Consider the following 26,238-nt stretch of genomic DNA (forward strand, 5'->3'; position numbering starts at 1 on the left):
TAGGCTAGAAGAGAATGGTGAGATATAGTCCAAATCTTAAAAGAAAAAACTGGCTGGCGCCATGGCTCAACAGGCTAATCCTCTGCCTTGCAGCGCCAGCATACTGGGTTCTAGTCCCGGTCGGGGCGCCAGATTCTGTTCCAGTTGCCCCTCTTCCCAGCCAGCTCTCTGCTGTGGCCCAGGAGTGCAGAGGAGGATGGCCCAAGTGCTTGAGCCCTGCACCCCATGGGAGACCAGGAGAAGCACCTGGCTCCTGCCTTTGGATCAGTGCAGCGCACCGGCCGCGGCGGCCATTGGAGGGTGAACCAATGGCAAAAGGAAGATCTTTCTCTCTGTCTCTCTCTCTGTCTACTCTGCCTGTCAAAAAGAAAAAAAATTAAAAAAATTTTAAAACTGACAATCCATAATACTGTACCTTGCAAAGTTTATATTTATAAATAACATGAAATAAAGACCTTCAATAACAAACAGCAACTGAAAGAATTTGTCAACACTCATCCAGCCTTAAAAAAAAAAAAAAAAAAGCTTAAGGATATGCTGCATAGAGAAACACAGAAAGATAGCCATCATTACGAAAGAATGAGGAGGCAGAAAGCCCACCAGTAGAAACACAAGAAATCCAAACTAAACAATAGAAATATTTATAGAAAAAAGGCAGGGCATGTCATTTCTTATCAACAGTCACCTTGAATGTAAACAGCCTCAACTCTTTGGCACAGAGGGCACTGCTTCCAACTCCATGAGGTCCTCACCAGAGCTGATCTGACGCCAGTGCCCTTGAACCTCCCACACTCTGAGCTCATCAGTCTGTGTTAAAAGACACAGACTGGCTTTATGGATTGAAAAACAAGACCCATCTATTTGCTGTTTATAAGAAACACATCTCACCAACAAAGATACATAACGACTGAAAGTGAAAGGGAGAAAAAGACATTATATGCTAACAGAAACCAAAAAAGAGAAGGTGTTGCCATTCTAGTATCAGACAAAATGGATTTTAACATAATAACTGTTAAAAAAATATGAAGAAGGGCACTATGTAATGATTAAGGGATGAACCCAACAGGAAGATGTGATATAATAAATGTATATGCACCTAATTACAGGGCACCTGGCTACTTAAAAAAATGTTAATGGACCTAAAGACAGACATAGACTCCAGCACAAATGTAATGGGAAACTTCAATACCACACTTTCAGTGATGGACGGATCAACCAGATAGAAATCAGCAAGAAACAACAGCTAATTGATACTATAAACCAAATGGACCTAATGGATTTCTACAGAACCTTTCACCCCACAGTGGCAAATACATATTCTTCTCACAAGTGCATGGAACTTTCTCTAGCATAGACCATATGCGAGGCCACAAAACAAGTCTCAGCAAATTCAAAAAATCGAAATCATTCCATGCATCTTCTCAGACCACAATGGAATGAAACTGGGAATCAGCAAACTAAGAATCTCTTAAATCATGTGCAAACACATGGAGACTGAACAATATGCTCCTGAATAAACAGTGGGTCATAGAAGAAATCAAAAGAGAAATCAAAAAATTTCTGTAAACGATAAAGATGACAATACATCACAGCAAAACATGTAATACAGCAGAAGCAGTGCTAAGAGAGAAGTTTATAGCAGTTGGTGCCTATATGAAGAAACTGGAAAGGTACCAAATAAATGAGGTATCAATGCATCTCAAGGACTTAGAATATTATCAACAAATTGAAGTAGCACCTTGACAGTAGGGACTCCATTTTGGAGCATTTAAGACTCCATTCTGGGAAAGCACCCCCCCCAACCATGAGACTCTGGTCTGAAACTATGATCTAAAACAGTAGAACAATAGCAGGCCACTACATCACACTTGGCAGAGCATAGAAACCCCCTAGCATAATTGTTCAAGCTTGAAAGTAGAAAGGTTGCACCTGGGTTAATGATAAAAATGTAATTTGTCTATGTCCTACATATAATTAAAACCAATACCTGGATTAATGTCAGGATTATAAGATTGTAACTGGTATTGTCAAGATTATAATTGATACTAGTTTCCCATAGGTTTTAGGTCAGCTTGACCCCGGTAACCATGTATTCCCCCCTGTTCCTAGCAACCATGAACCCCTCCCGATTTTGTGGTTTTTGCCTTTATAAACCCTGTTGCTTTAGGCTTCAGGGTCAAGAGTTCTTTAGGGCATGAGCCCACTCTCCACCGCCGGCAAATAAAGGACCATCAAATTTTATCAATGTGTGGAGCTCCTTTGTTCATACTCGCTCAGGTACAACAAAATCAAACCCAAAACTAGTAGGAGGAAAGAAATAATTAAAATTAAGAGAATAAATAAAATTGAATAGTTAAAATTAGAGAATAAACAAAATTGAAACAAAAAATTATAAAAAATCGGTGAAATGAAAAGCAGGTGTTTTTTTATTTTATTTATTTATTTATTTTTTTTGACAGGCAGAGTAAGACAGTGAGAGAGAGAGAAAGGTCTTCCTTTTTCCATTGGTTCACCCCCTTAACTGGCCGCTACGGCCAGCGCGCTGCGGCCAGCACACTGCGTTTATCCGAAGCCAGGAGCTTACTCCTGGTCTCCCATGCGGGTGTGGGCCAAGGACCTGGGCCATCCTCCACTGCACTCCCGGGCCACAGCAGAGAGCTGGACTGGAAGAGGAGCAACCGGGACAGAATCTGGCACCCCGACCGGGACTAGAACCCGGGGTGCTGGCACTGCAGGCAAAGGATTAGCCTAGTGAGCCGCAGCGCCGGCTGAAAAGCAGATTTTTTGAAAAAATAAACAAAATTCATACACCATTAATGCAACTAACCAAAAAAAAAAAAAAAAAAAAAAAAAAAGAATGGACCCAAATGAATAAAATCAGAGATGAAAAAGGAAATGTAACAACAGATACCACAGAAATAAAAAGAATCATCAGAAATTTATTACAAAGAGCTGTATGCCAAAATTAGGAAACCTAAAAGAAGTGGATAGATTCCTAGAAACATACAATCTACCAAAATTGAGTCATGAGGAGACAGAAAACTTAAATGGACCAATAACCAAGATGGATAATGAATCAGTAATAAAGACTCTCCCAACAAAGAAAAGCCCAAGACCGGACAGCTTCACAGCTGAATTCTTTTTTTTTTTTTTGACAGGCAGAGTGGATAGAGAGAGAGAGACAGAGAGAAAGGTCTTCCTTTTTGCCGTTGGTTCACCCTCCAATGGCCGCTGCGGCCGGCGCATCGCGCTGACCAAAGCCAGGAGCCAGGTGCTTCTCCTGGTCTCCCATGCGGGTGCAGGGCCCAAGGACTTGGGCCATCCTCTACTGCCTTCCCGGGCCATAGCAGAGAGCTGGCCTGGAAGAGGGGCAACCGGGACAGAATCTGGTGCCCCGACCGGGACTAGAACCCGGTGTGCTGGCGCCGCAAGGCGGAGGATTAGCCTGTTTAGCCACAGCGGCGGCCTCACAGATGAATTCTATCAGACATTTAAAGAAGAACTAACTCCAATTCTTCCAAAGCTATTCAAAACAATTGAAAAGGAGGGAATCCTCCCAAACTCCTTCTATGAAGCCTGTATCATCTTAATACCTAAACCTGGAAAAGATGCAACAGATAAAGAGAACTTTAAACCAATATCCCTGATGAACAAAGATGCAAAAATATTCAACAAAATAGAATCCAACAACACACCTAAAAGATCATTGACCCTGACCAAGTAGGATTTATCCCCAGTATGAAGGGATGGTTCAACATCACAAATCAATAAATATGATACATCACATTAACAAACTGCAGAAGAAAAACCATATGATTATCTTAATAGAAGCAGAGAAAGCACTTGATAAAATACAACATCCTTTCATGATGAAAGTCTTAAGCAAAATGGGTATAGAAGGAACATTCCTCAACACAATAAAGGCTTTATATTACAAACCCATTGAAAATATCACATTAAAAGCGGAAAAGCTGGCAGCATAATCCCTAAGATCCAGAACCAACCGAGAATTCCCACTCTCACCATTGCTACTTAATATAGTCCTGGAAGTTTTACCTGGAGCCATTAGCCAAGAAAAAGAAATCAAATGGGTACAAATTAAAAAAGAGGAAGTTAAATTATCCTTATCTTCAGGTGACATGATCCTGTATATAGCGGATACAAAAAGGCTACACTGAGAAACTACTGGAACTCATTATACAGTTTGGTAAAGTGCAGGATATAAAATCAACACAAAAAATCAATGGCATTTGTATACACAGACAATGTCACAGGCTGAGAATTACTTTTCAGATCAGCATCATTTACAATAGCTCAAAAATGAATCAAATACCTTGGAATAATTTAACCAAGAATGTCAAAGATCTCTACTATGAAAATTATAAAACACTTATGAAAGAAATAGAAGGAGACATTAAAAATTGGAAAAATAGGCCGGTGCCATGGCTTAACAGGCTAATCCTCCGCCTTGCGGCGCCGGCACACCGGGTTCTAGTCCTGGTTGGGGTACCGGATTCTATCCCAGTTGCCCCTCTTCCAGGCCAGCTCTCTGCTATGGCCCAGGAAGGCAGTGGAGGATGGCCCAAGTCCTTGGACCCTGCACCCGCATGGGAGACCGGGAGAAGCACCTGGCTCCTGGCTTCAGATTAGCACGATGCGCAAGCCACAGCGGCCATTGGAGGGTGAACCAATGGCAAAAAAGAAGACCTTTCTCTCTGTCTCTCTCTCTCTCACTATCCACTCTGCCTGTCAAAAAAATAAAAATAAAAAATTGGAAAAATCTTCCATGTTCATGGACTGGAAGAGTCAACATCATCAAAATGTCCCTACTACCGAAAGCAATTTACAGATCCAATGTGATCCCAATAAAAATACCACAAAAACAGACTTACAGACCAATGGAACAGAACAGAAATGCTAGAAATCAATCCAAGCATCTACAGCCTATTTATATTTGATAAAGGAGCTAAAATCAATCCGTGGAGCAGGGACAGTCTCTGGGTGGGAGGGAGGGTAAGTTTCACCATGTTCCTAAATCTGTATATAAGAAATATATTAAACTGGGGCTGGTGCTGTGTCGCAGTGAGTTAATGCCATGGCTTGAAGTGCCAGCATCCCACATGGGCACCAGTTTTGGACCCGGCTGCTCCATTTCTGTTCCAGCTCTTTGTTATAGCCTGGGAAAGCAGTGGGAGATGGTGCAAGTCCTTGGGCCCCTGCACCCACGTGGGAGACCCGGAAGAAGTTCCTAGCTCCTGGCTTCAGATCAGCACAGCTCCAGCTGTTGTGGCCAGTTCGGAAGTGAACCATCAGATGGAAGACCTCTCTTTTCTCTCTCTGCCTCTCTTCTCTCTGTTTAACTCTGACTTTCAAATAAATAAATAAACTTTAAAAAATATATTAAACTTGTACAACTTAAAAAATAAAATTTAAAAATAAGAATTCCAAAATTATTACAATAAAATTTCCTTGATCTAGACTTATCTTTCTCTTGATTATGAAAGGGGTCACAGTGTAATCTGTAGATATGTTTACACACATGACTGAGTTAACATGTTTGATGAACTACAGGGAACACATATTCAGTATCAGTCAGGGTAATAAATGAATTTTTGCAGACAACAGAGACAGCGATGATTTTCCAAATGGCTGGGTTCCTGGAACTGACGCTGTGGCATAACGGGTTAAAGCCCCAGCCTGCAGCACTCGGCTTTGAGACTCGGCTGCTCCACTTCCTATCCAGCTCTCTGCTGTGGCCTGGGAAAGCAGTAGAAGATGGCCTGAGTCTTTGAGCCCCTGCACCCATGTGGGAGACCTTGAAGAAGCTCCTGGCTCCTGGCTTTGGATCAGCTCAGCTCTGGCCCTTGTGGTCATCTGGGGAGTGAATCAGCAGAATGGAAGACCTCTTACTCTCTCTCTGCCTCTCCTTCTCTCTGTGTAACTCTGACTTTTAAATACATTAAAAAAAAAAAAAATGGTTGGGTTCCTGCTACCCACATTGTAGACCTGGAACAAGTTGTTATTGCCAGGATTCATCCTACCCAAGCTCCATTTAGGAGACAGAGAAGAAGCTCCTGACTCCAGGCTTCAGACCAGCCCAGCTCTGCACTTTGTGGCCATTTAAAGAGTGAACCAGAGGATGAAAGATCTCTCTGTGGTTCTGCCTTTCAAAAATAAATCTAAAAAAAAAAAAAAAAAAGCACAGAAAGCTTACCTTCCTAATGATAAAAACTGGCAGAACTTCATATAAAAAATAAGAAAGGAATTGGTATCAAAAAGGGAAAATCAGATAAGAATTACAGGTTACTCTGTTCTCAAAAGTAAAATATTTTAAAATATGAAAAGGTGCATAAATTGTGACAAAAATGAGAAATACAAATTTAAATTATATTGTAATACATTATTTTACCTAATATATTTAAATGTTTGTGATTAGATAGGTAAGCACATTAGTTTTGGTAGCTTTTCTTAAAATATACCCCATACTGGACATGTCTTTACAGTACCATTTAACTGCTCTTTCATAAATCACAACAAACAGTCACTTTAGTAAGTGTCCACCTAGTAACTTAAATAAATTCTCTGCTAATGAACATTCCCTGGGAGAGGCACAATGGATAGAAAATCCAGAAGAATTTTGTATGTCATAAGGTGGAACAAGATTTTCAGGTTGAGTGGCCTCAACACATGGGCAATGTCCATGTCATGACGTTTGCCAAATTCTAAAGATATGGAGGATAGGAGATAAAATCCGAAGTCAAAAAAGGGTAAAAAATTGGGCTGGCATGGTGGCGTAGTGGGCTAAGCCTCTGCCTGTGGCACTGGCATCCCATATGGGTGCCAGGTCTAGTCCAGGCTGCTCCTCTTTCAATTCAGTTCTCTGTTATGGCCTGGGAAAGTAGTAGAAAATGGCCCAAGTGCTTGGGAGACCTTGAAGAAGCTCCTGGCTCCTGGCTTCAGATCAGCCTAGCTCCAGACGTTGCAGCCATTTGGGTAGTGAACCAACAGATGGAAGAACTTTCTCTCTGTTTTCCCTCTCTCTGTCTATAACTCTACCTCTCAATTAAATAAATAAAATGTTTTTTAAAAGGGTATAAAAATCAGCCGGCGCCGTGGCTTAACAGGCTAATCCTCCGCCTTGCGGACACCATATCTGTGTCTCCAGATATGGTCATATTGGGGTTAGAGTTTCAACATCAGAATCTGGGGGTGGCCAGTGCCGTGGCTCAATAAGCTAATCCTCTGCCTGCTGCGCCGGCACCCTGGGTTCTAGTCCCGGTTGGGGTGGCCGGATTCTGTCCCGGTTGCTCCTCTTCCAGTCCAGCTCTCTGCTGTGGCCCATGAGTGCAGTGGAGGATGGCCCAAGTCCTTGGGCCCTGCACCCACATGGGAGACCAGTGCGGTGCACCGGCCGCAGCGGCCATTGGAGGGTGAACCAACAGCAAAAAGGAAGACCTTTCTCTCTGTCTCTCTCTCTCACTATCCACTCTGCCTGTCAAAAAAATAAAATAAATAAATAAATAAAAATAAAAAAATAAAAAAAATCATTCATTCTCATCTTGCTGAATATCCAGAGATCTCTCCAGACATGGGACCCCATTTACATGAGATCTCAGAAGACATAATGGAGATTACATGATGTGTGAGGTGGTATCAGGTAGTATGACACACATATTACTGCAGACCTCACTGAGGATGGGATCAGAAAAATATTCATAGAAATAGAAATGAAGCATTTTCCAAAACTAAAATATAATCCCATTGATCAGAGGTTTAGGTTGCAAATTACCAATAAAGAAAAATTTTCCTAAAGAAAGATTAGCCTTTACCCAGTTCCTGAGATTTTTTTCTCTAAACACTTAGAATAACTCACCTGGCATCAATGTTTTCATTTACTCTAAGGGTTTGGACCTCATAGTCTACACTGACAATATGATCTATCAAAACAGGTTTTTGGTCATGTGGCATCAACTCAATCTCTACGTATACTGGAAACTCAAGCAAGATATGATTACTCAAACATGTCCTTGTGAACAAACTTCTTTTTTTGTTTTAAGATTTAGTTTATTTATATTAAAAGTCAGAGTTACAGAGAAAGAGAAATAGAAAGAGAGAGACATATTCCGTCCACTGGTTCATTCCCCAAATAGCCACAATGACGAGAGCTGGGCCAGACTGAAGCAGCCAGGAACTTCTTCTGGGTCTCCCACAGGGCTGCAGGAGTCAAAGCACTTAAGCCACCTTCTACTGCCTTCCCAGGTGCATTAGCATGGATCTGGATTGGAAGTGGAGCAGTAAGGACTTGAACTGGAGGTGGGGGCTTTATCCATTACTCCACAATGTAGGCCCCAAAGCCAAACCTCCAAAAGGACTTTAAACACAGGCTCAGATTAGATCATGTGATTGTCAATACGCTGTGTTTATTGTCGCATATCATGATTAAAAGAATTAGGTAACAAAAATTAGAACCCACTGAAGGGGAAAAACTAGAAATTCATGCTGGATGGATCATGGACCTTGCCTATGCAGATTCTTGCCTATGAAGATTGTTTCATAGCTCATTTTAGTAGATTTTTTTAAAAGATTTATTTATTTGAGAGGCAGAGTTACAAAGAGAGGAAGAGACACAGAAAATGGTCTGCTATCCACTGGTTCATTTCCCAAATGGCTGCAAAGGCCAGAATTGGGCCGATCTGAAGTCGGGAGCCAGGAGCTTCTTCTGGATCTCCCATGCAGGTGCAGCGGCCCAAGCACTTGAGCCATCTTCCACTGTTTTCTCAGGTCATAACAGAGAGCTGGATCAGAAGAGGAGCAGCAGGGACACGAACTGGTGCCCGTTATGGGATGCTGGTACTGTAGGCAGAGGCTTAACATACTATGCCACGGTGCTGGCCCCAGTGGATTCTTTTATAGTAATGAACTGGAATGTGAAAATGAAGACTTTTTTTCAATTCCTTAACTACTTTGTGGAATCACTGAACATGAGAGTCATGTTAGGGATGTGAGGATTACTTGGTATCAGAATAATCATGACTATGGGGATATCCCAATATCAAGTAACAACAAAAATTAAAAATGACCATTCAAAGGCTTGCTATGATCAAATTTCCAAAAATCCACAGTTTTTCTTTTTTTTTTTTTTTTACTTTTTGACAGGCAGAGTGGACAGTTAGAGAGACAGAGAAAGGTCTTCCTTTTGCCTTTGGTTCACCCTCCAATGGCTGCCGCGGCCAGCGCGCTGTGGCTAGCACACCGCACTGTTCCAAAGGCAGGAGCCAGGTACTTCTCCTGGTCTTCCATGGAGTGCAGGGCCCAAGCACTTGGGCCATCCTCCACTGCACTCCCGGGCCACAGCAGAGAGCTGGCCTGGAAGAGGGGCAACCGGGACAGAATCTGGCACCCCGACTGGGACTAGAACCTGGTGTGCCAGCGCCGCTAGGCGGAGGATTAGCCAGCTGAGCCACGGCGCCAGCCACACAGTTTTTCTAAAGACAAAAATTTAGGTTAATATTCTTGAAATGGCAAATGTGAGAATACAAATATATTTTCTCATAAATTCATTAATCATTTAAAGCAATACAGTAAAAATTTAATGAGAGCCTTAAAATATGTGGGAAGAAATAACTAGAATTACAGTACTATGAAGTTATATTTTACATGAAGATGTATGTTACTTAAATGTAGACTATAAATCAAAGATAACTATTTTTTTAAGATTATTTACTTGAAAGGCAGAGCTACATTCAGACAGAAACCTTCCATCCTCTGGTTCACTCCCCAAATCGCTGCAAAAGCCATGGCTAGGGCAGGTTGAGACCAGGAGCCCGGGTCTCCACCCAGGTCTCTCACACCAGTTACAGGGGCCCAAACACTTGGACCACATTCTGCTACTTTCCCAGGCACATTAGCAGGAAACTGGATTGGAAGTGAAGCTACTGGGACTCAAACTTGTACCCATTTTGCAATGCTGGTATTGTAGGTGGCAGCTTAACCCACTGTGCCACAACACAGGTGCCAAAGATGATTAATGAGAATCACAAAACATCTATTTTGAAATTTACAATAAGTCAACAAAGGAGTTCCCAGGCCATGCAAAATAGGAAGTAAGGAAAAATTTGACAAGTAGGCTCATTCCTATTTTGTATAACTTATGCAGGATAGATCTTATAGAGTGAAAATAAGACTGAAGACTATATGAAGCAATAGTACATGGAAGAGAAAATAAAATTATGAATACACACAGGTGAGATAAAGTGCAGATTTTATACTATAAATAACTCAAAAAGTATCACGATGAGGGCACAGCATTTGAAAAGATGAACATTTGAAAGAAGGAATTACAAAATATGAAAGAAATCTGTAGCTTAACTATTTGGGAATTAGAGATCAATCAGAATAAAAGACATAACTTAGACAGAGGGAAACTGCAGAGGAAAAACTCATGTTTCAGGCATTTTACCAGAAATCAAGGAAGATGAAGGAAGTAAAAGCTGCAGGTTTAATGACAGAATACTCTACTAGAAAGTTCAGGGGTTATAAGACAACCCAAAAATGGAGAAAGAGGAAGAGAAGTCCTGAAAGAGACAAAGCCAAAGAATTTAAACCCCTAATTTTGCACACAGAACTCAACAAAATCATTGGCTGACTAATACACTAAACATCTGTGAGAGACCTCAGAAGGACCACTTAGAAAATAGCTACTACAAGCTAAAAGAAAAAAAAAGTCAGTTGCTGACCATTGCAAAGAATAGAGTTTGCAATCTGAATCCACTCAACTAACTGCCTTGTAAAATAGAACTCATTTTTCTTCAAAAGAACAAGTAACCACAATTTCTACAACATGTGGTTTACAAATATTTCATTATCCCATATAAATGAGGTTGCTAGAAAAGAGAAAGTCATCGAGATAAAGCAGAGTAGTGACTGCCAGGGTCTGTGGTAGAGGGGAATAGGATTTAGTCTTTAATGCACACAAAGTTCTATATATGGATGGTGATAATGCTTGTAAATGAATATGAATATGCTTAATACCACTGATATGTACACTTTAAAATGTCCTGTGTTGGGGCCAGCATTGTAGTGAAGCACATTAAGCCTCCACCTGCAATGCCAACATCCCATATGGGCTCCAATTCAAGACCCAGCTGCTCCACTTCTGATCCAGCTCCCTGCTAATGCACCTCAGAAAACAGCAGAAGAAATCTGAAGTGCTAAGGTCCCTGAACCCACTTGGGAGACCCAGAAGAAGCTCTGGGCTCCTAGTTTCAGCCTGGCCCAGGACCAGCAATTGTGGTGATTTGGGGAGTGAACCAACAAATAGAAGATATTCTCATTCTCTCTCTCTCTCCCCTATTTCTCTGTAACTCTGCCTTTCAAATAAAAAAAAAAAAACAAACTTTTTTTTTATTTTTTAAAATTTTTTTATTAAAACTATCCAGTATTGTTATGCTTTTTATCACAATAAAATGCTTGTTTTTAAACCTTTTTGCAGAGTCCTCATCCATAATCATTGCTATGATTGATGCACTGATCTGTTTCCCATTACTCATTTTGAAGTTAATATATGAAGTAATACAACACAACAATTAAAACTGCACAAATCAGGGCCAGTGCTGTGGCTCAGCGGGATGCAGCACTGGCGTTCATATGGGCGCCAGCTCGAGTCCTGACTGCTCCACTTCAGATCCAGCTCCCTGCTAATGTGCCTGGGAAAGCAGTGAAGGATGGCCCAAGTGCTTGGGCCCCTGAGCCCACATGGGAGACCAGAGGGAAGCTCCAGGCTCCTGGTTTTGGCTGGGCCCAGCCACAGCTATCGTGGCCACTTGGGGAGTGAACTAGCAGATGGAAGATTTCTCTCTGTGTCTCTCCTTCTCTCTCTAACTCTCCCTCTCAAATAATTCATTTATTTTTTTTTTTTTAAACAGGCAGAGTTAGACAGTGAGAGAGAGAGAGAGACATAAAGATCTTCCTTCCTCTGGTTCACCCCCCAAATGGCTGCTATGGCCGGTGCGCTGCACCAATCCGAAGCCAAGAGCCAAGTGCTTCCTCCTGGTCTCCCATGTGGGTGCAGGGCCCAAGCACTTGGGCCATCCTTCACTGCCTTCCCAGGCCACAGCAGAGAGCTGGACTGGAAGAGGAGCAACTGGGACAGAATTCAGCGCCCCAACCGGGAATAGAACCTGGGGTGCTGGTGCCACAGGCAGAGGATTAGCCTAGTGAGCCGCGGCCCCGGCCAAATCAATCTTTAAAAAAAAAAAAAAAAAACTGCACAAGTCATCTTTGGGCTAGAAACATACAATTTGGTATTAGTCTAAAATTAGATAAAAGCAAATACATATATATGAGCAAAAGGTACAAATTATATTTAAAATCATTTACTTATGTATTTAAAGGCACAGGAGGGAGACAGAGAGGGTGACAGGTACAAAGATAGTCACAGAAACAGATATAACCTGTATCGGTTTATTCCCCAAATACCCACAAAGGCCAGGGCAGGCTCACTCTGAAGACAAGTGCCTGGAATTCAATCTGGTATGCCTTGTAGGTAGTAGGGACCAAGTACTTGAAGAATCACCTGTAGTCTTCTAGAGTCTACATTAGCAGGAAGCAAGAATTCGAAGCAGATTTAGGATTTAAACCCACACGGTCCAAATGGATTCAGAAGAAGCTGGAGGTATATTTTTCAAAGTTATTTTCATTTTATTTGGAAAACAGAGAAACAGAGAGGCTAGAGATAGGGGGAGAGAGATAGAGAGAGAGAGAGAGAGAGAGAGAGAGAGAGAGAGAGAAAGAGGGAGACACAAAGATCTTCCATCTGGTTACTCCACAAATGCTCACTTTTAGCCAGAGCTGAGTCAGGCCAAAACCAGGAGACCGGATTTTGATTGGGTCTCCTATGTGGCTAGCAGAAATTAAAGCACTTTGGCCATCATTTGTTGCTTCCCAGGAAGCACATTAACAGGAAGATGGATGAGAAGCAGAGTGTCAGGAACCCAAATCAGACAATATAGGATGTGAGCATCCCAAGTGGCAACTTAATCTTTTGTGTCAAAGGCCAACCCCTGAAGAAGCTCACAGGGTAAAAATTATTAAATAAAGATGTGTTCCCTTTCAGTTCTTTATGTTTGTCTTGACAGTGGATCACATGTAACTCTCTGACTCCTGAATGTTTTCTCCCACCAAATCCTTGTGCCATCATATCTCAGGAGGGATCAAAGTTTATCACTGAGCCAATACATTATTTCCAATTATTGACAAGAATAACATTTTCAATATAAAAAAGAATTTTTGGTTTTTAATGAATAGCAGCTACTCTTATTTTTACATGCTGCATGTAGGCATTAGAATAAGGATTTGGGCCGGCACTGTGGCTCCACCTTGCGGTGCCGGCACACCGGGTTCTAGTCCCGGTCGGGGCGCTGGATTCTGTCCCGGTTGCCCCTCTTCCAGGCCAGCTCTCTGCTGTGGCCAGGGAGTGCAGTGGAGGATGGCCCAAGTGCTTGGGCCCTGCACTCCATGGGAGACCAGGAGAAGCACCTGGCTCCTGTCATCGGATCAGCGTGGTGCACCAGCCACAGCACACCAGCCGCAGCGGCCGTTGGAGGGTGAACCAACGGCAAAAGGAAGACCTTTCTCTCTGTCTCTCTCTCTCTCTCACTGTCCACTATGCCTGTCAAAAAAAAAAAAAAAAAAAAAAAAGAAAAAAGAAAAGAATAAGGATCTAAAAATGAGGAAATAGATTTAACAGGTTTTCATGTATGATGAAACTAGACATGAGAGAAAGGGAGATGTCCAGGGAAAAAACCCATTTCAGTAATGTGGGTCAAGGTTAACTGGTAGTAACACGTTACACAGGTATAAAGGTGTTAAGCTTGTGTTGTCATAGTAGGTATAATGGAAAGGTTAGAACATAGATCGTTAAGCTATAGACTGTTAAATGTAAAGTTATAGACAGTTATGACTAAAAGAACTCTGCAGTCTGGAAGGAGGATTGGACCTTTTACAATATATCAGCAATGGGCAGTGAGGACATGATTAAGATGAACTCATGGAGATGTCTAAAGAATACAGGATATGTTTATCTTCCATTTTACTGAAATTGTGGAAATGTGGTATAGATTCCCAGCAAGGGGATCACTATAGCTCAAGAATTGTCCCTCTTAGTAAATAAAGGTGAAGCGGCGTGGACCTTAGAGGCCACCAGAATGACTCGGGATTGCTCCCTCTTGAGCCTCACGATGCCTCTCACTAGGGAGAGACATCAAGGGCCTAGGGGGTGGACTGTGGAGAATTCCACAGGAATCTTCAAAAAGAGTCACAGATCACCGCTTACCTGAAAAGGAGATGAACTGTGGAAACACAGTAAAACATTGAGTTAAGAAGTTACCACTAGCCACAAAAATAAAAGTAAAATGGAGTTGTAAGTCAGGAGCTGAGGCAATGCCTAACAGCTGTTAGAAAGACGCTCCTAATCATACCAAGCAGACATTTCTGGTCAGTCAGATAACAGTGTGCTATGGATAATACCCTCCTACCCATGCTGACTGGACCATTCAAACATAAGTAAGGCGGGAACAGTATTGACTGGACTGTTCAAACATAAGAACCAATAAAAATTGCACAAGTTGTATAATGGCAAATTGGAGGATTGCCAAAAAATGAGGATAAAAGGGGAGCCCTGGCACTGCTCTCCATCCTTTCGAGGATCATGGCCTGCTGCGTGTAAACCACCGGGAGCGGAAGAAAGAAAAGCGGAGCTGAGCCGAGCTGTCACTGAGCTGTCACTGAAGAGATCCTGACGTTCCTGACCTGTTCCAGCCACAGCTCTCGGAGCTGCACCTGTTCCTGAGTGGCCTTAGTCGCTGTCCCTGAGAGGCTTTAGCTGCATGAGCTGTCCCGTTCTGGTCTTGTTCCTGTCTAATAAAAGTTGCTGTAACACTTTCGGCCTTGCAGCTGAGTAAAGGGCCTGGTGTGTGTGAACCTCTGGATCTCCACACATCCAGAGCTGAAGAGGCAGCCTGCTACTCTGCATGGAGCAGGTAGCGGCACAAGCTGACCCGAACAGCTGTCCCTGAGCTGTAATATCCCACTGTCTGTGCGTGAGTGTGTGTGTGAGTGTGTGGTCCAGTGCGAGTGAACCTCTGGATCTCCTCGCACTTGGAGTTGAAGAGCCAGCCTGCTAGATTTTGCTACACAGCACAAGGCGATGACGGGATCAAGAGGCCAGTGGAGCTGCTGTGTGGCTGCCGCCGTACCGCCTCGCCTGGAGTCCTTATCAGCCTGCTGCCAGAGTTGATAGTAGAGCCGGACTAGGCCTCTCAGCAGGAGATCTCTCCAACTTTTCGCCTTGCCGTCCGCCTGGGAACTTTGAGCCTACTGCCCAGAGTGATAACCTTCCCATGACTTCCTGCCTGTAAGTGACTGGTCTGAGTTCCACTCCTGCTGGGACATTGAACTCTGGACACTGGACACTCCCCACAGGAGAAACACATTCGTGACAGTGATGCAAGCCTAGATGCATAGCAAACCAATGTTGTGTACTGAATCTTTTATTGTCCTTGTATTGTTCATTGTGATAGTACCTAAGATTATTTTGATAGTGTTTGTTGTGACTTGTGGTATAATAATATTGATTTCCTGGCAGATAAGTGATATTGTTAAGATTGAGTATATGTATTAAGTTAAAGTGGTTAAGTAAAGTAGTTAAGTAGCTAAGTTAAATAGTTAAGTGTTTAAGTAGTTAAGTAGTTAAATAGTTAAGTCACATTAAATAGTGCTGTTAAGTTTATTGATAAGTGAATTAAATAATATATATTGATAAGCATAATTTATACTGATAAGTGTACTGACCCCAATGAGCATACTGATGAGTAGTGTGATATAAAACCCCTGGTGTGTCCCTGGTATGTGAACAGTAAAATTGGAAAAGACAGTCTTGTGTCCGTGTGTTCCTTTCTTCCCCGTGACTGATAAGGCGTATGTCGCACTTGCAACTGTTGAGCTACCTGTGCCAGTTCAAGACCTGGCTGCTCCACTTCCAATCCAGCTCTCTATTATGGCCTGGGAAAGCAGCAGAAGATGGCCCAAGTCCTTGGGCTCCTGTATCTGCATGGGAGACCTGGAAGAAGCTCCTGGATCCTGGCTTCGGATCTGGCCAGCTCTGGCCGTTGAGGCCTACTGGGGAGTGAACCAGAGGATGGAAGACCTCTCTCTCTGTCTCTCCTTCTCTCTCTGTGTAACTCTGACTTTCAAATAAATAAATAAATAAATCTTAAAAAAAAAAAAAAAGAAATGCTTTGATTTTCATTTTAGGCTTGTTGAGCTTCAGATGCTATTTGGAAAGCTACAAAGAAGTATTCAACAGAGAGTAGAAAATGTGATCTGAAGACTGTAGAAAAGGCCAAAGCTGGAGGAAAACAGAGGAGTGTCAAGCCACAGAGAGATAAATCTGTCAAGGAGAATTTCAAGGTGAGATGATTTAGAGAGCACATGGAATATTAGATGAGTGATAATAAAGATGATAAAGTAGAATTTAAAGAAAAAGACAAGAAACTATCAGTGAGCTCAGGAAAGAAAGAGTATGAATTTTCAGGAGATGGGGCTGGCTTTGTGCCACACTATACTAAACTGCAGCCTGTGACACTGGCATCCCATATTAGTGACAGTTCAATTCCTGGTTACTCCATTTCCAATCCAGCTCCTTGCTGTTGTGCCTGGGAAAGTACTTAGGCCCTTGCGCCCATGTTGGAGACCTAGATGAAGCTCCTGGCTACCACCAGGCCCAGTCCTGGCCAAGGTGGCCATTTGGGGAGTGAACCAGCAGACAGAAGATCTCTCTCACTCTCTCTGTCTGTCCTTTTCTCTCGGTAAATCTGTCTTTTAAATAAATAAATAATTGAATGAATAAATATATATAAAAAAGAATTTCCAAGAGAAGACCATGTATACTATTTTGAAATATGGCAGAAAAAAAAAAATTAAAAGGGAGGCAGACATTTGGCCTAGTATTTAGAATGCCATTTACAATAACTTAATACTACACCAGAATACCTGGACTTGGTACTCAGCTCTGGCTCCTGATTCCAGCTTTTTTCTAATGTAGTTGCTGGGAGGTTGTTGCAATGACTCTAGTAATTGGACTTTTGTCACCCATGTGGGAGGCCAAGATTCAATTACTGGCTCTTGGCATCAGTGTTGGCTGCTGTAGGTACTTGGGGAGTGAATCAATGCATAAGAATGCTGTACCTTTTGTCTCTTAGTCTACCCCTTCTTTTTCTACTTCTAAAATATATATAAATATATATATATATAATATGTTATATATTAATTATAATATATTAATTGTAATTAATATATTTAAGAATTTAATATATATGTATTTTATAATATATATAAAATATATATGATATATATTTTTAATGGCAAAAAATTCAATTAAGGCAAATACTAGGGAACAGTCTGCTTTGACTAAATATTATTGGTAAATAAAGAATTGAATAAGATTACTGAAAATTCCAAATGAAGAATGGAGTTATTTGCCTGAGAATATAACTCTGAAAAATCCGAAGCACAATCTGAACCTACAGACTGGCTGAGAGAAATGTATGGAGAACTGTTTAAGAACATGCAGTAGATTTTGTCCTCTTCACATCCCTGGTCCAATCTATGAATCTAGCACCACCTCCTAGCAGGGACTGAGGATCACACTACTTCAGCAATTCCAGAGAAATTTTATTTGCCGATTTGCATTTTAGATCTGGGTAACTCTTACCATGATAGAATGCTGAGTGTTTCTTTCCAGGTTGGTAGTAAACCACGTCCTCTGTATCATCTATATGACCTATAAATGATATTTCAGATTTTATATCCTACAGGAATTTATCAAAGTCTAAGTCTCAATTTGAAACATGTAGTATGTCTTTTCATTATGGCATCAGAAAGATCAGAGACCAATTTCAATCAGCTTCGATGGCTCTAATGTCTTATAACCATGAAAAGTACATTGTTTATGCATATTCTCTGAATTATAATTACTTTTACTCTTCCGTTTTAATTAACAAACCCCCATACAGCTTGTAAAATACAATGTAAAATAAGCTGAGGAATAAGTAGGTAAACAACTTACTGAAGGTGTATTCATTTTCTTTGCTTTTGGAAACATGAAGCAGTCCGTAGAATTATCCCTGGAACAGAAGATGAATGGAAGGAGTTGTGAGAGGCCTGGTCTGGTTTGCTCCCAGATCCTACTGTGCTAAGCCAGATCATGATAGAGATAAATGCAGAGTAACAGACACATTAGGTAAGGAAACAAAAATAATCAGCCTCTCTGTGCAGGAATAGCGCCTAATGAATGAAAGAGGGTAGGAAAGAACTCCTTGAAAGAGCATTCATAATTCTACTAATTGGCAGAAATCACATACACATTATCACTAAGATACTGAAAACATTTATTTGCTACTTATTCCATAATGTATTGCAAAAAAATTGTTAAACTGCAATATACCACAGGAAGAAACATTTTGCTATCATTAAAATCAGCACACAAAAAATACTTGGGTGTGGGGGCTGCACTGTGGCATAGCGGGTTAAGTCGCTGCCTGCAGTGCCAGCATCCCATATGGGCACCAGTTTGAGACCCAGCTGCTCCAATTCCTATCCAGCTCTCTGCTATACCCTGGGAAAGCAGTAGAAGTTGGCCCAAGTCCTTGGACCCCTGCACCTGCATGGGAGATCCAGAAGAAGCTCATGGCTCTTGGCTTTGGATCGGCGCAGCTCTGGCCGTTGTGCCAATTGGGGAATAAACCAGTGGATGGAAGTCCTCTCTCTCTCTCTCTCTCTCCTTCCCTCCCTCTCTCTGCCTCTCCTTCTCTCTGTGTGTAACTCTTTCAAATAAATAAATAAATCTTTTAAAAAAATACTTGGGTGACGGGGCCGGCGCTGTGGCATATATAGGACTTACCTACAAGAACATTCCAAAAGGTAACATTTTCTGGGCCCTTGCCTATCCCTCTCAACTCACATCTCCCTTCATCTCCCTTCTTACAGTTCACAGAAAACTTCCCATACCACCCATTCTTCAATAGACTAGAGATGAAGTGAGGTAGTGTCACTCAAATCTTGATCCCTCTGTGCAGTAGAATCAATAATTGCTGGGGCCATGCAAAGCTAGGGTGTTCACCTTTCTGGGACTCCTTTGCCTCTACTGTGAAGCACTAGACAGAGTTTGGGCCAGAGGGGCTGTTCCTTCTCGTGGATTCCCATTCATGCAGTCCAAGTCTTCACTCAGCATAAACTGCGTTGTTAGGAAGACAGAACCATTGTCCAGTACACTAATTTCCCTCTTTGAACCCATTTCCTTTGAAAACTAGATTGTGTACAAACTTCTACAAACTCAAAGAAGGGTACTGGGCAGGCTACACATGGGAAGCAACAAAAGGCTCAGTTGCTGAGGAGGCACCATAAAACCCCAAAATACAACTATTCCATAGTAAGAGAGGATGCATACACTTCAACTTATTTTGCTGGGAATTTGGGGCATTAACTGGGTACTGTGGATGCCTCTATGCTACAGATGGATAAACCCATGTCATATAGGTCAGTAACAGGACCTACAGTGGCTGAGTTCAAACTAGACTCACACCACACACCTCCTTGCTCATGAATATGCAGACTCTCCTTGCCTCATTGCAATCTTGGACTAACCACTTCATTTGTGAAGCTTCTGGACTCAGTGCCTGCACATCTGAAAGACTACTCTTGGCCTCTGACAATATAATCACCTGAAACATAAGCCATGGTGGACCTTCCCTGATTCCAGATCCAAGAATTCTTTGCCAGTGTGTCCTCCCCAACAGACCAGAGCCTGCGGCTTACACCTGAATGTCAGGACTCACCCACCTGAGAACCACGATGTTTCTGTTCTTAACAAGTGGAGAACATACATCCCATCCACTCCCAAGGAGTCACTGCTGCCTGTGAGGCCCCATCTTTCCCCCAGGAACTGTCCTTCAGGAATGCAGAATAGAACCCATGGAGCAACAGGATAGCTGCAGGGCCTGGAATTCCTGAGAAGGCAGGAGTGGGCAGGATGCTCACTCACCATGCTCAGAAGAAACCTGAAAAACCTTTCCTTGGCTCTGTGGTGGTGGTCACGGCACAGGAAGATGATATTTCACACAAGCCTCTGCACCCCTCCATTAGGAAATAAGAATGACCTGTGTAATTCCTAGGTGTTCAGCCATGCTGTCAGACATGGTGCATCTGACTTCATCTCCATTCATGTGGAATACTAAGATTAATTCTTGGTTTGACAAACTCACATCTATAAGAGATGTGCTATTAGAGAAATTTCAATGTGGGCACAGTGTTGGATAACTATCACCACATTTATTTTCATTTTTAGCTCTGATAATTAAGAACATGTACCTATGTATTATAGTTGCTTGCTTAAACCATGAAGAAAGTAAAAATGATTCTACTAAAGGTATTTAAATAAGAAGTTAATATTGCTACTGCAACTCAGGCCTGTCCCTCTAAAAAGATGCTTGCTCTCATCTGTTAAGATGCTTGGTAATGCATCCAGGGACAACTGGATGTGCATATACTGAAATAAAATTATGGATTTTAAGATGGGTACATCATTGTGCAAATACAAAACTTCCAAAGTCTTATAATGCAGGAACCTCCATCTTGAGCTTCCAAGCCTAGGTACCTTGACCTCAGATCAAAAAGGTAATTGTGCCTGAAATGTTAAGTATCAATGCCTTATTACTAGAAATGAAAAATGAACTTACAGGGATCAATGACCTAACTTGGCACCATGAAGTAGTAGGTCCTCATGTCCTTTCTCAGGAATTGTCTCCTCTTGTTAATATGTACCTTTACTAGCAGAAGCTGTTCCTACAGAGACTAGACCTATAAGATCTAAGAGGAGTCCTAAGAAGAGAAAAATTAACAAACCCATACTCACCAATAATTAAGGAGTAGTAAGCAACCCATTTTTCTGTTTCTTAGGTGTAACTTCCATGTAATAACTGGAGCCCCAAATTTTGAGTGTTCAATCAGTGACAGGAGTTCTAGTGATTAATTTGTACTGAATGCAGAGGAATAGTCCCTGTGGTAAAGATAAAGGAGTTGATAGCCAGAGAATGGGAAAAAGACTCCCACAAGGATTATGACATGAGGTTAGTCTTTTATTTTTTCCTAAGATTTACTTATTTATTTGGAAGCAAGAGAGAGAGAGAGAGAGAGAGACAGAGATATTTTTCTTCTGCTTGTCTAATCCCTAAATAGAGGCAACAGCCAGGTGTGTATCCAGGACAAAGCCAGTAGTGAGGATCCCTATCTGGGTTCTTTACTTGGGTGTCAGGGACCCAGGTATTTGTGCCATCTTCCACTGCCTTCCCAGGCACATTAGCTGGAATCTGGTTCAGAAGCAGAGTAGCCAGGCCTCCAACCGGCCCTCCAATATGAAATGCCAGCAATCACAAGCAGTGCCTTGAACTACTCTACAACAATGGTAGCACCTAAGTTTGATCATTTCTGATTCATCCCAAGTAAAAATATTTAGTCAGGAAACTCCAGTGCCTGGCCATATTTTGTTTTGTATTAATTTACATCATATTTTTAAAAAGGCATACAGATAAGATTAATATCTTTCCTCACAATACCATGATCCTGAATTAATAATCATTGTCATATACCCAAATTAATTCCTAGACCACTTATTCTTGCATTTATATAAATATCAATATATAAATATGCAATGCAGACTACAGAAGAAAATCATATTTATGTGGATTTGACTTTTAATATTACAATATGAACTACCCGCATATAAGTGTGAAAAATTCAATGTAGCATATTTACAATTTGTCAGAAATCATATTTTCTTAAGTAGCACAATTGACATGAATGAATATATGTATTCATTGAATAGGTATGATTTCAATGAATAAGCAGAACAACTGATGTGATATTAATATAAATCATGTATTATGCAATTTATTCATTAAGAGTACACATACAGGGAATGGTGTTGTGGTGCAGTGGGTTAAGCCATCCCCCACAATGCTGGCTTCCCATATGGGTACAGGTGTGAGTCCTGGCTGTTCCACTTCTTAACCAGCTCCCTGCTAAGATGCCTGGGAAAGCAGCAGAAGATGGTTCAAGTGGTTGGGCCCCTGCCACTTGGGAAATGCAGATGGAGTTGCAGCTCCTGACTACTGCAGACATTTGGGTGAGTGAACCAGCAGATGGAAAACCTCAGTCTGTTTCTTCCCTATCTCTCTGCAACCTTGTCTTTCAAATACATAAATCTTTTTTTTTTTTTAAAAGAGTGCACATACAATTCATTGTTTTTTCAGTTATACATGATCATCACCAGTCAATTTCAGAGCACTTTTTATTACCTCAAAGAAAAGGGTGAGGCAGCCCTAGAGGTTAAGATGCTGCTTGGGATTAAGACATCCAAGACTACTCGAGTTTGAGTCCCAGCTACACACCAGATTTGATTCCACTTTCCTGCTAATGCCCACCCTGGGACCACACCATCCAAAAGGCAGGGCCTCAAGTAAATCAGAAAATGTGAGACATATTGGAGACCTAGGTGAGTTCCCAGCTCCCAGTTTTGCAAGTTTTTAAAAATTAATTAATTAATTAATTTGAACTGCAGAGATACAGAAGTCATCGTTTGGTTCACTCCTCAAATATCCATAACATTTAGAACTGGATCAGGCCAAAATCACGATTAAGGAATTCCATCCATGTCTCCCATATGCACAGCAGAAAGCCAAGTATATGGAATATCATCTGTGGCCTCTCATGCACGTTAACAGAAAGCTGAATTAGAAGCACAGTAGCAAGGACCTGAACTGACCCTCTGACAGGGGATGTGGGCATCACAATCAATGGCTTATCCATCCAACCATGGATGTTGCACGTAATGCAAGATAGGGTCCAAGTGTTCTCATGCCCAATATAAAGCTTCTGTCACTCAAATGTAATCTGGGCCTCTTAGTAGTATTCACCAGAACATGGTTCTGGTACCAGATAACTAGAGAGACAAGAAATGAGGATGTCTTTCCAGCCAAATGCAGCGGGCAGCAAGGGGAGCCCTGTGTTCTCAGTTGCACAAGGGAGGAAGAATCACATGTGGATTAAAATAGAACTGAGTCTCCCTGCTCTTCCAAAGTCTTAGATTGCCTACAGTTAATTTTTTTTAAGATTCATTTATTTTTACTTGAAAGTCACGGTTACATAGAGAAGAGAGGCAGAGAGAGAGAAAGTCTTCCATCCAATGGCTCATTCTCCAGATGGCTGCAAAGGCCAGGATTGCGCCAATCCGAAGCCAGGAGCCAGGAGCTTCTTCTGGGTCTCCCAGGTGGGTGCAGGGGCCCAAGGACTTGGGCCATTTGTACTGCTTTCCCAGGCCATAGCAGAGTTGGGTTGGAAGTGGAGCAGCTGAGTTTCGAACTGGTGCCCACGCGGGATGCCAGCACTGCAGGCAGCAGCTTTACCTGCTATGCCACAGCGCTGGCCCCATACCATTAATATCTTTTTATCTGCCATATGTACTTAGGACCATTTCTAGAGACTTTACAAGAATTCTGTTTTAAAATATTTCTAATCAGTTCTAATGTCAAAGAGCATATATATGCTCACACTGTCACATCAGAATTCCCTCTAGGAAATAAACTTTAATACTTGCATGTTCAGCTAATTATTAATTATGTTCATAATTACCATGTAGTAATAACATATTAGCTAAAAAAGTCAATAACAATCTCTTAGAAATGAAGTACATTATTATTTATGTGTCTTGGAGGCACTGCAAATGTTAAGATGACCCGTGTCATTATATTGTATAGTTTTTTATTTTAAATCCTGTAATCAGGACTGACACTGTGGTGTAGCAGGTAAAGCCACCAGCTGCAGTACCGGCATCCCATATGGGTGCTGGTTTGAGTCCCAGCTGCTCCACTTCCAACCCAGCACTCTGCTATGGCCTAGGAAAGCAGTAGAAGACGGCCCAATTCCTTGCGCCCCTGCACCTGAGTGGGAGATCCAGAAGTTCTTGGCTCCTGCGTGTTGCAGCCATTTTGGGAGTGAACCACCATACGGAAGACTTCTCTCTTCTCTCTCTGCCTCTGCCTCTCTGTAACTGTCTGTCAAATAAATAAATCTTTTAAAAAAATCCTGTAATGGTGACCCAATATTTGATAAACTGGAAATTTCAGCACATGTGTTGACAACAAATATGATGATAAATGTGAAAAACTGTTAAGTATCTCAAAGTAAAACTCATCCTATGAAGCCAGCACTTCCTCGACTCCAAAACCAGGGGGAATCAGCAGACAGAAGCCCTATCTTTGTCTCTTTCAAATAAAAAAAAGTGATATACCAGCATACCTGATCAATACAGATATAAAATTTCTCATAACAGTAGCAGACAAAATTCAGTAACACATTAAAAAGCTTACATACCATGATCAAGTTCTTTATATCCTGGGGAATGTAGGGAAGAAGTCAAATATGCAAATCAACAAACCAAATGTTCATATCAATAGGATGAAGGATCAAAACCATTATAATCATCTCAATGGATGTAGAAAAGTATTCAATGAAATTAAAACTGATTTATGAGCAAAATTGTGAGCAGTATATGTATAGAAGGGGTATATCTAAACTCAGTTAAGCATATAAATGACAAATACCCATTCTACTGAATGGCAATAAGAAGCTTAAAGCATTTCCTTTAAGCTATGGAATCAGACAAGGATGCTCAGTGTCACTGTTGTCATTAATATCACACTGTAAAGTTTCACCAAAAAGTAGTCAAGTGAAAAAAATAGGCATACAAATAGGGAAAAAATAATTAAAATTATTTGTTTCCAGATGGCGTAATTCTACACATGGAGAAACCTAATGATTCAATCAAGAGACTGCTAGAACTGACAAACAAATTCAGCAATACTACAGATACAAAATGAACACAAAAAAATCAGGAGCACTTTTATATGCCAATTTTGTGTTCACTGAGAAATTACAAGAGTAATCAAATCACAATAGCTACAAGAAAATAAAAGCCTTAAAATAAATTTAACCCATGATATGAAAAGCCTCTAGAAGAAAAATCACAAAACATTAATGAAAGGAATTGGAGACAAAAAAGACAGAGAGACCCCCATGTTCATGAACTGGGAGAATTTATAGTTTTCCATGCCTCACAAAATAGTTTTTACATTCAACACAACCAGCATCAAAACACAAATGAAATTCTTCACATAACTAGAAAAAATAAACCTAAAATTAATATGGAATTGTAAAGTCCCCAAGTAACCAAAGCAATCTTGAGAAACAAAACAAGTCACAGTATCTAAATTCAAGACATAGTACAGAGGTATTGTAACTACTGACATAAAAACAGACACGGACTAATGAAACAGAACAGAGGTTCCAAAAAGGAACGCACACATCTACAGGAAAATTGATCTTTTACAATGCCTTCAAAAATACAACACAGACAGGACAATCTCTTCACTAAATGGTCCTAAGGAAACTGGACATCCATATGCAGAAGACTAAAACTAGACTTCCTCCACACACCTTACCCTACACAAAAATCAAATCAAAGTAAGCCAAACATGTAAATGTAAGACCTAAATATAACAAACTGACAGGAAACTATAAGACACTGACAAACACAATGCTTTTAGATAAGATCCCACAAGTTTAGGCAAGAAAGCCCAAATAGACAAATTTGATATCAACTAAGAAGATTCCTCAAGGGCCAGCGCCATGGAGAACTAGGTTAATCCTCCGCCTGCGGCGTCAGCATCCCGGCTGCTCCTCTTCCAATCCAGCACTCTGTTGTGGCTTGGGAAAGCAGTGGAAGATGGCCCAAGTGCTTCGGGCCCTGCACCTGTGTGGGAGATAGGTAAGAAGTACCTGGCTCCTGGCTTTGGATCGGCTCAGCTCCGGCCATAGTTATCAGAAGGAATTGAAATCAGCATACTATAGAGATATCTGCCCTCCCATGTTCACTACAGCAGGAGTCAGAGTATCCAAGATATGGAACCAATCTAAGTGTCCATCAATAAATGAATGGACAGCCATTTAAAAAAAATTTTGCTGCAAAATGGATGGAACTGGAGTCATTAAGTGAAATAAACCAGACATAGAAAAATAAATGTCGTATGTATCCTCTCATATGTGGAAGTTTTAAAAATAGTGGGTCTG

At 41.3% G+C, this 26,238-nt stretch overlaps 1 protein-coding gene across 1 annotated transcript in view; it reads right to left on the reverse strand.

Annotated features, from left to right (window-relative positions):
• Positions 1-24,112, reverse strand: part of LOC133776020 (zinc finger protein 260-like) — a 34,668-nt gene extending 10,556 nt beyond the window's left edge. The window contains exons 1-2 of the mRNA XM_062214675.1: positions 24,051-24,112; positions 18,125-18,182 (exon numbers count right to left, since the gene is read on the reverse strand). Of these exons, the coding sequence (XP_062070659.1) occupies positions 18,125-18,182; positions 24,051-24,097 (105 nt within the window). The 5' untranslated portion in view covers positions 24,098-24,112. The remainder of the gene's footprint in view (positions 1-18,124; positions 18,183-24,050) is intronic.
• Positions 24,113-26,238: the final 2,126 nt, after the last annotated feature.

This window comes from Lepus europaeus, chromosome 17, assembly GCF_033115175.1.
Source record: "Lepus europaeus isolate LE1 chromosome 17, mLepTim1.pri, whole genome shotgun sequence".
Classification (NCBI taxonomy): Eukaryota; Metazoa; Chordata; class Mammalia; order Lagomorpha; family Leporidae; genus Lepus; species Lepus europaeus.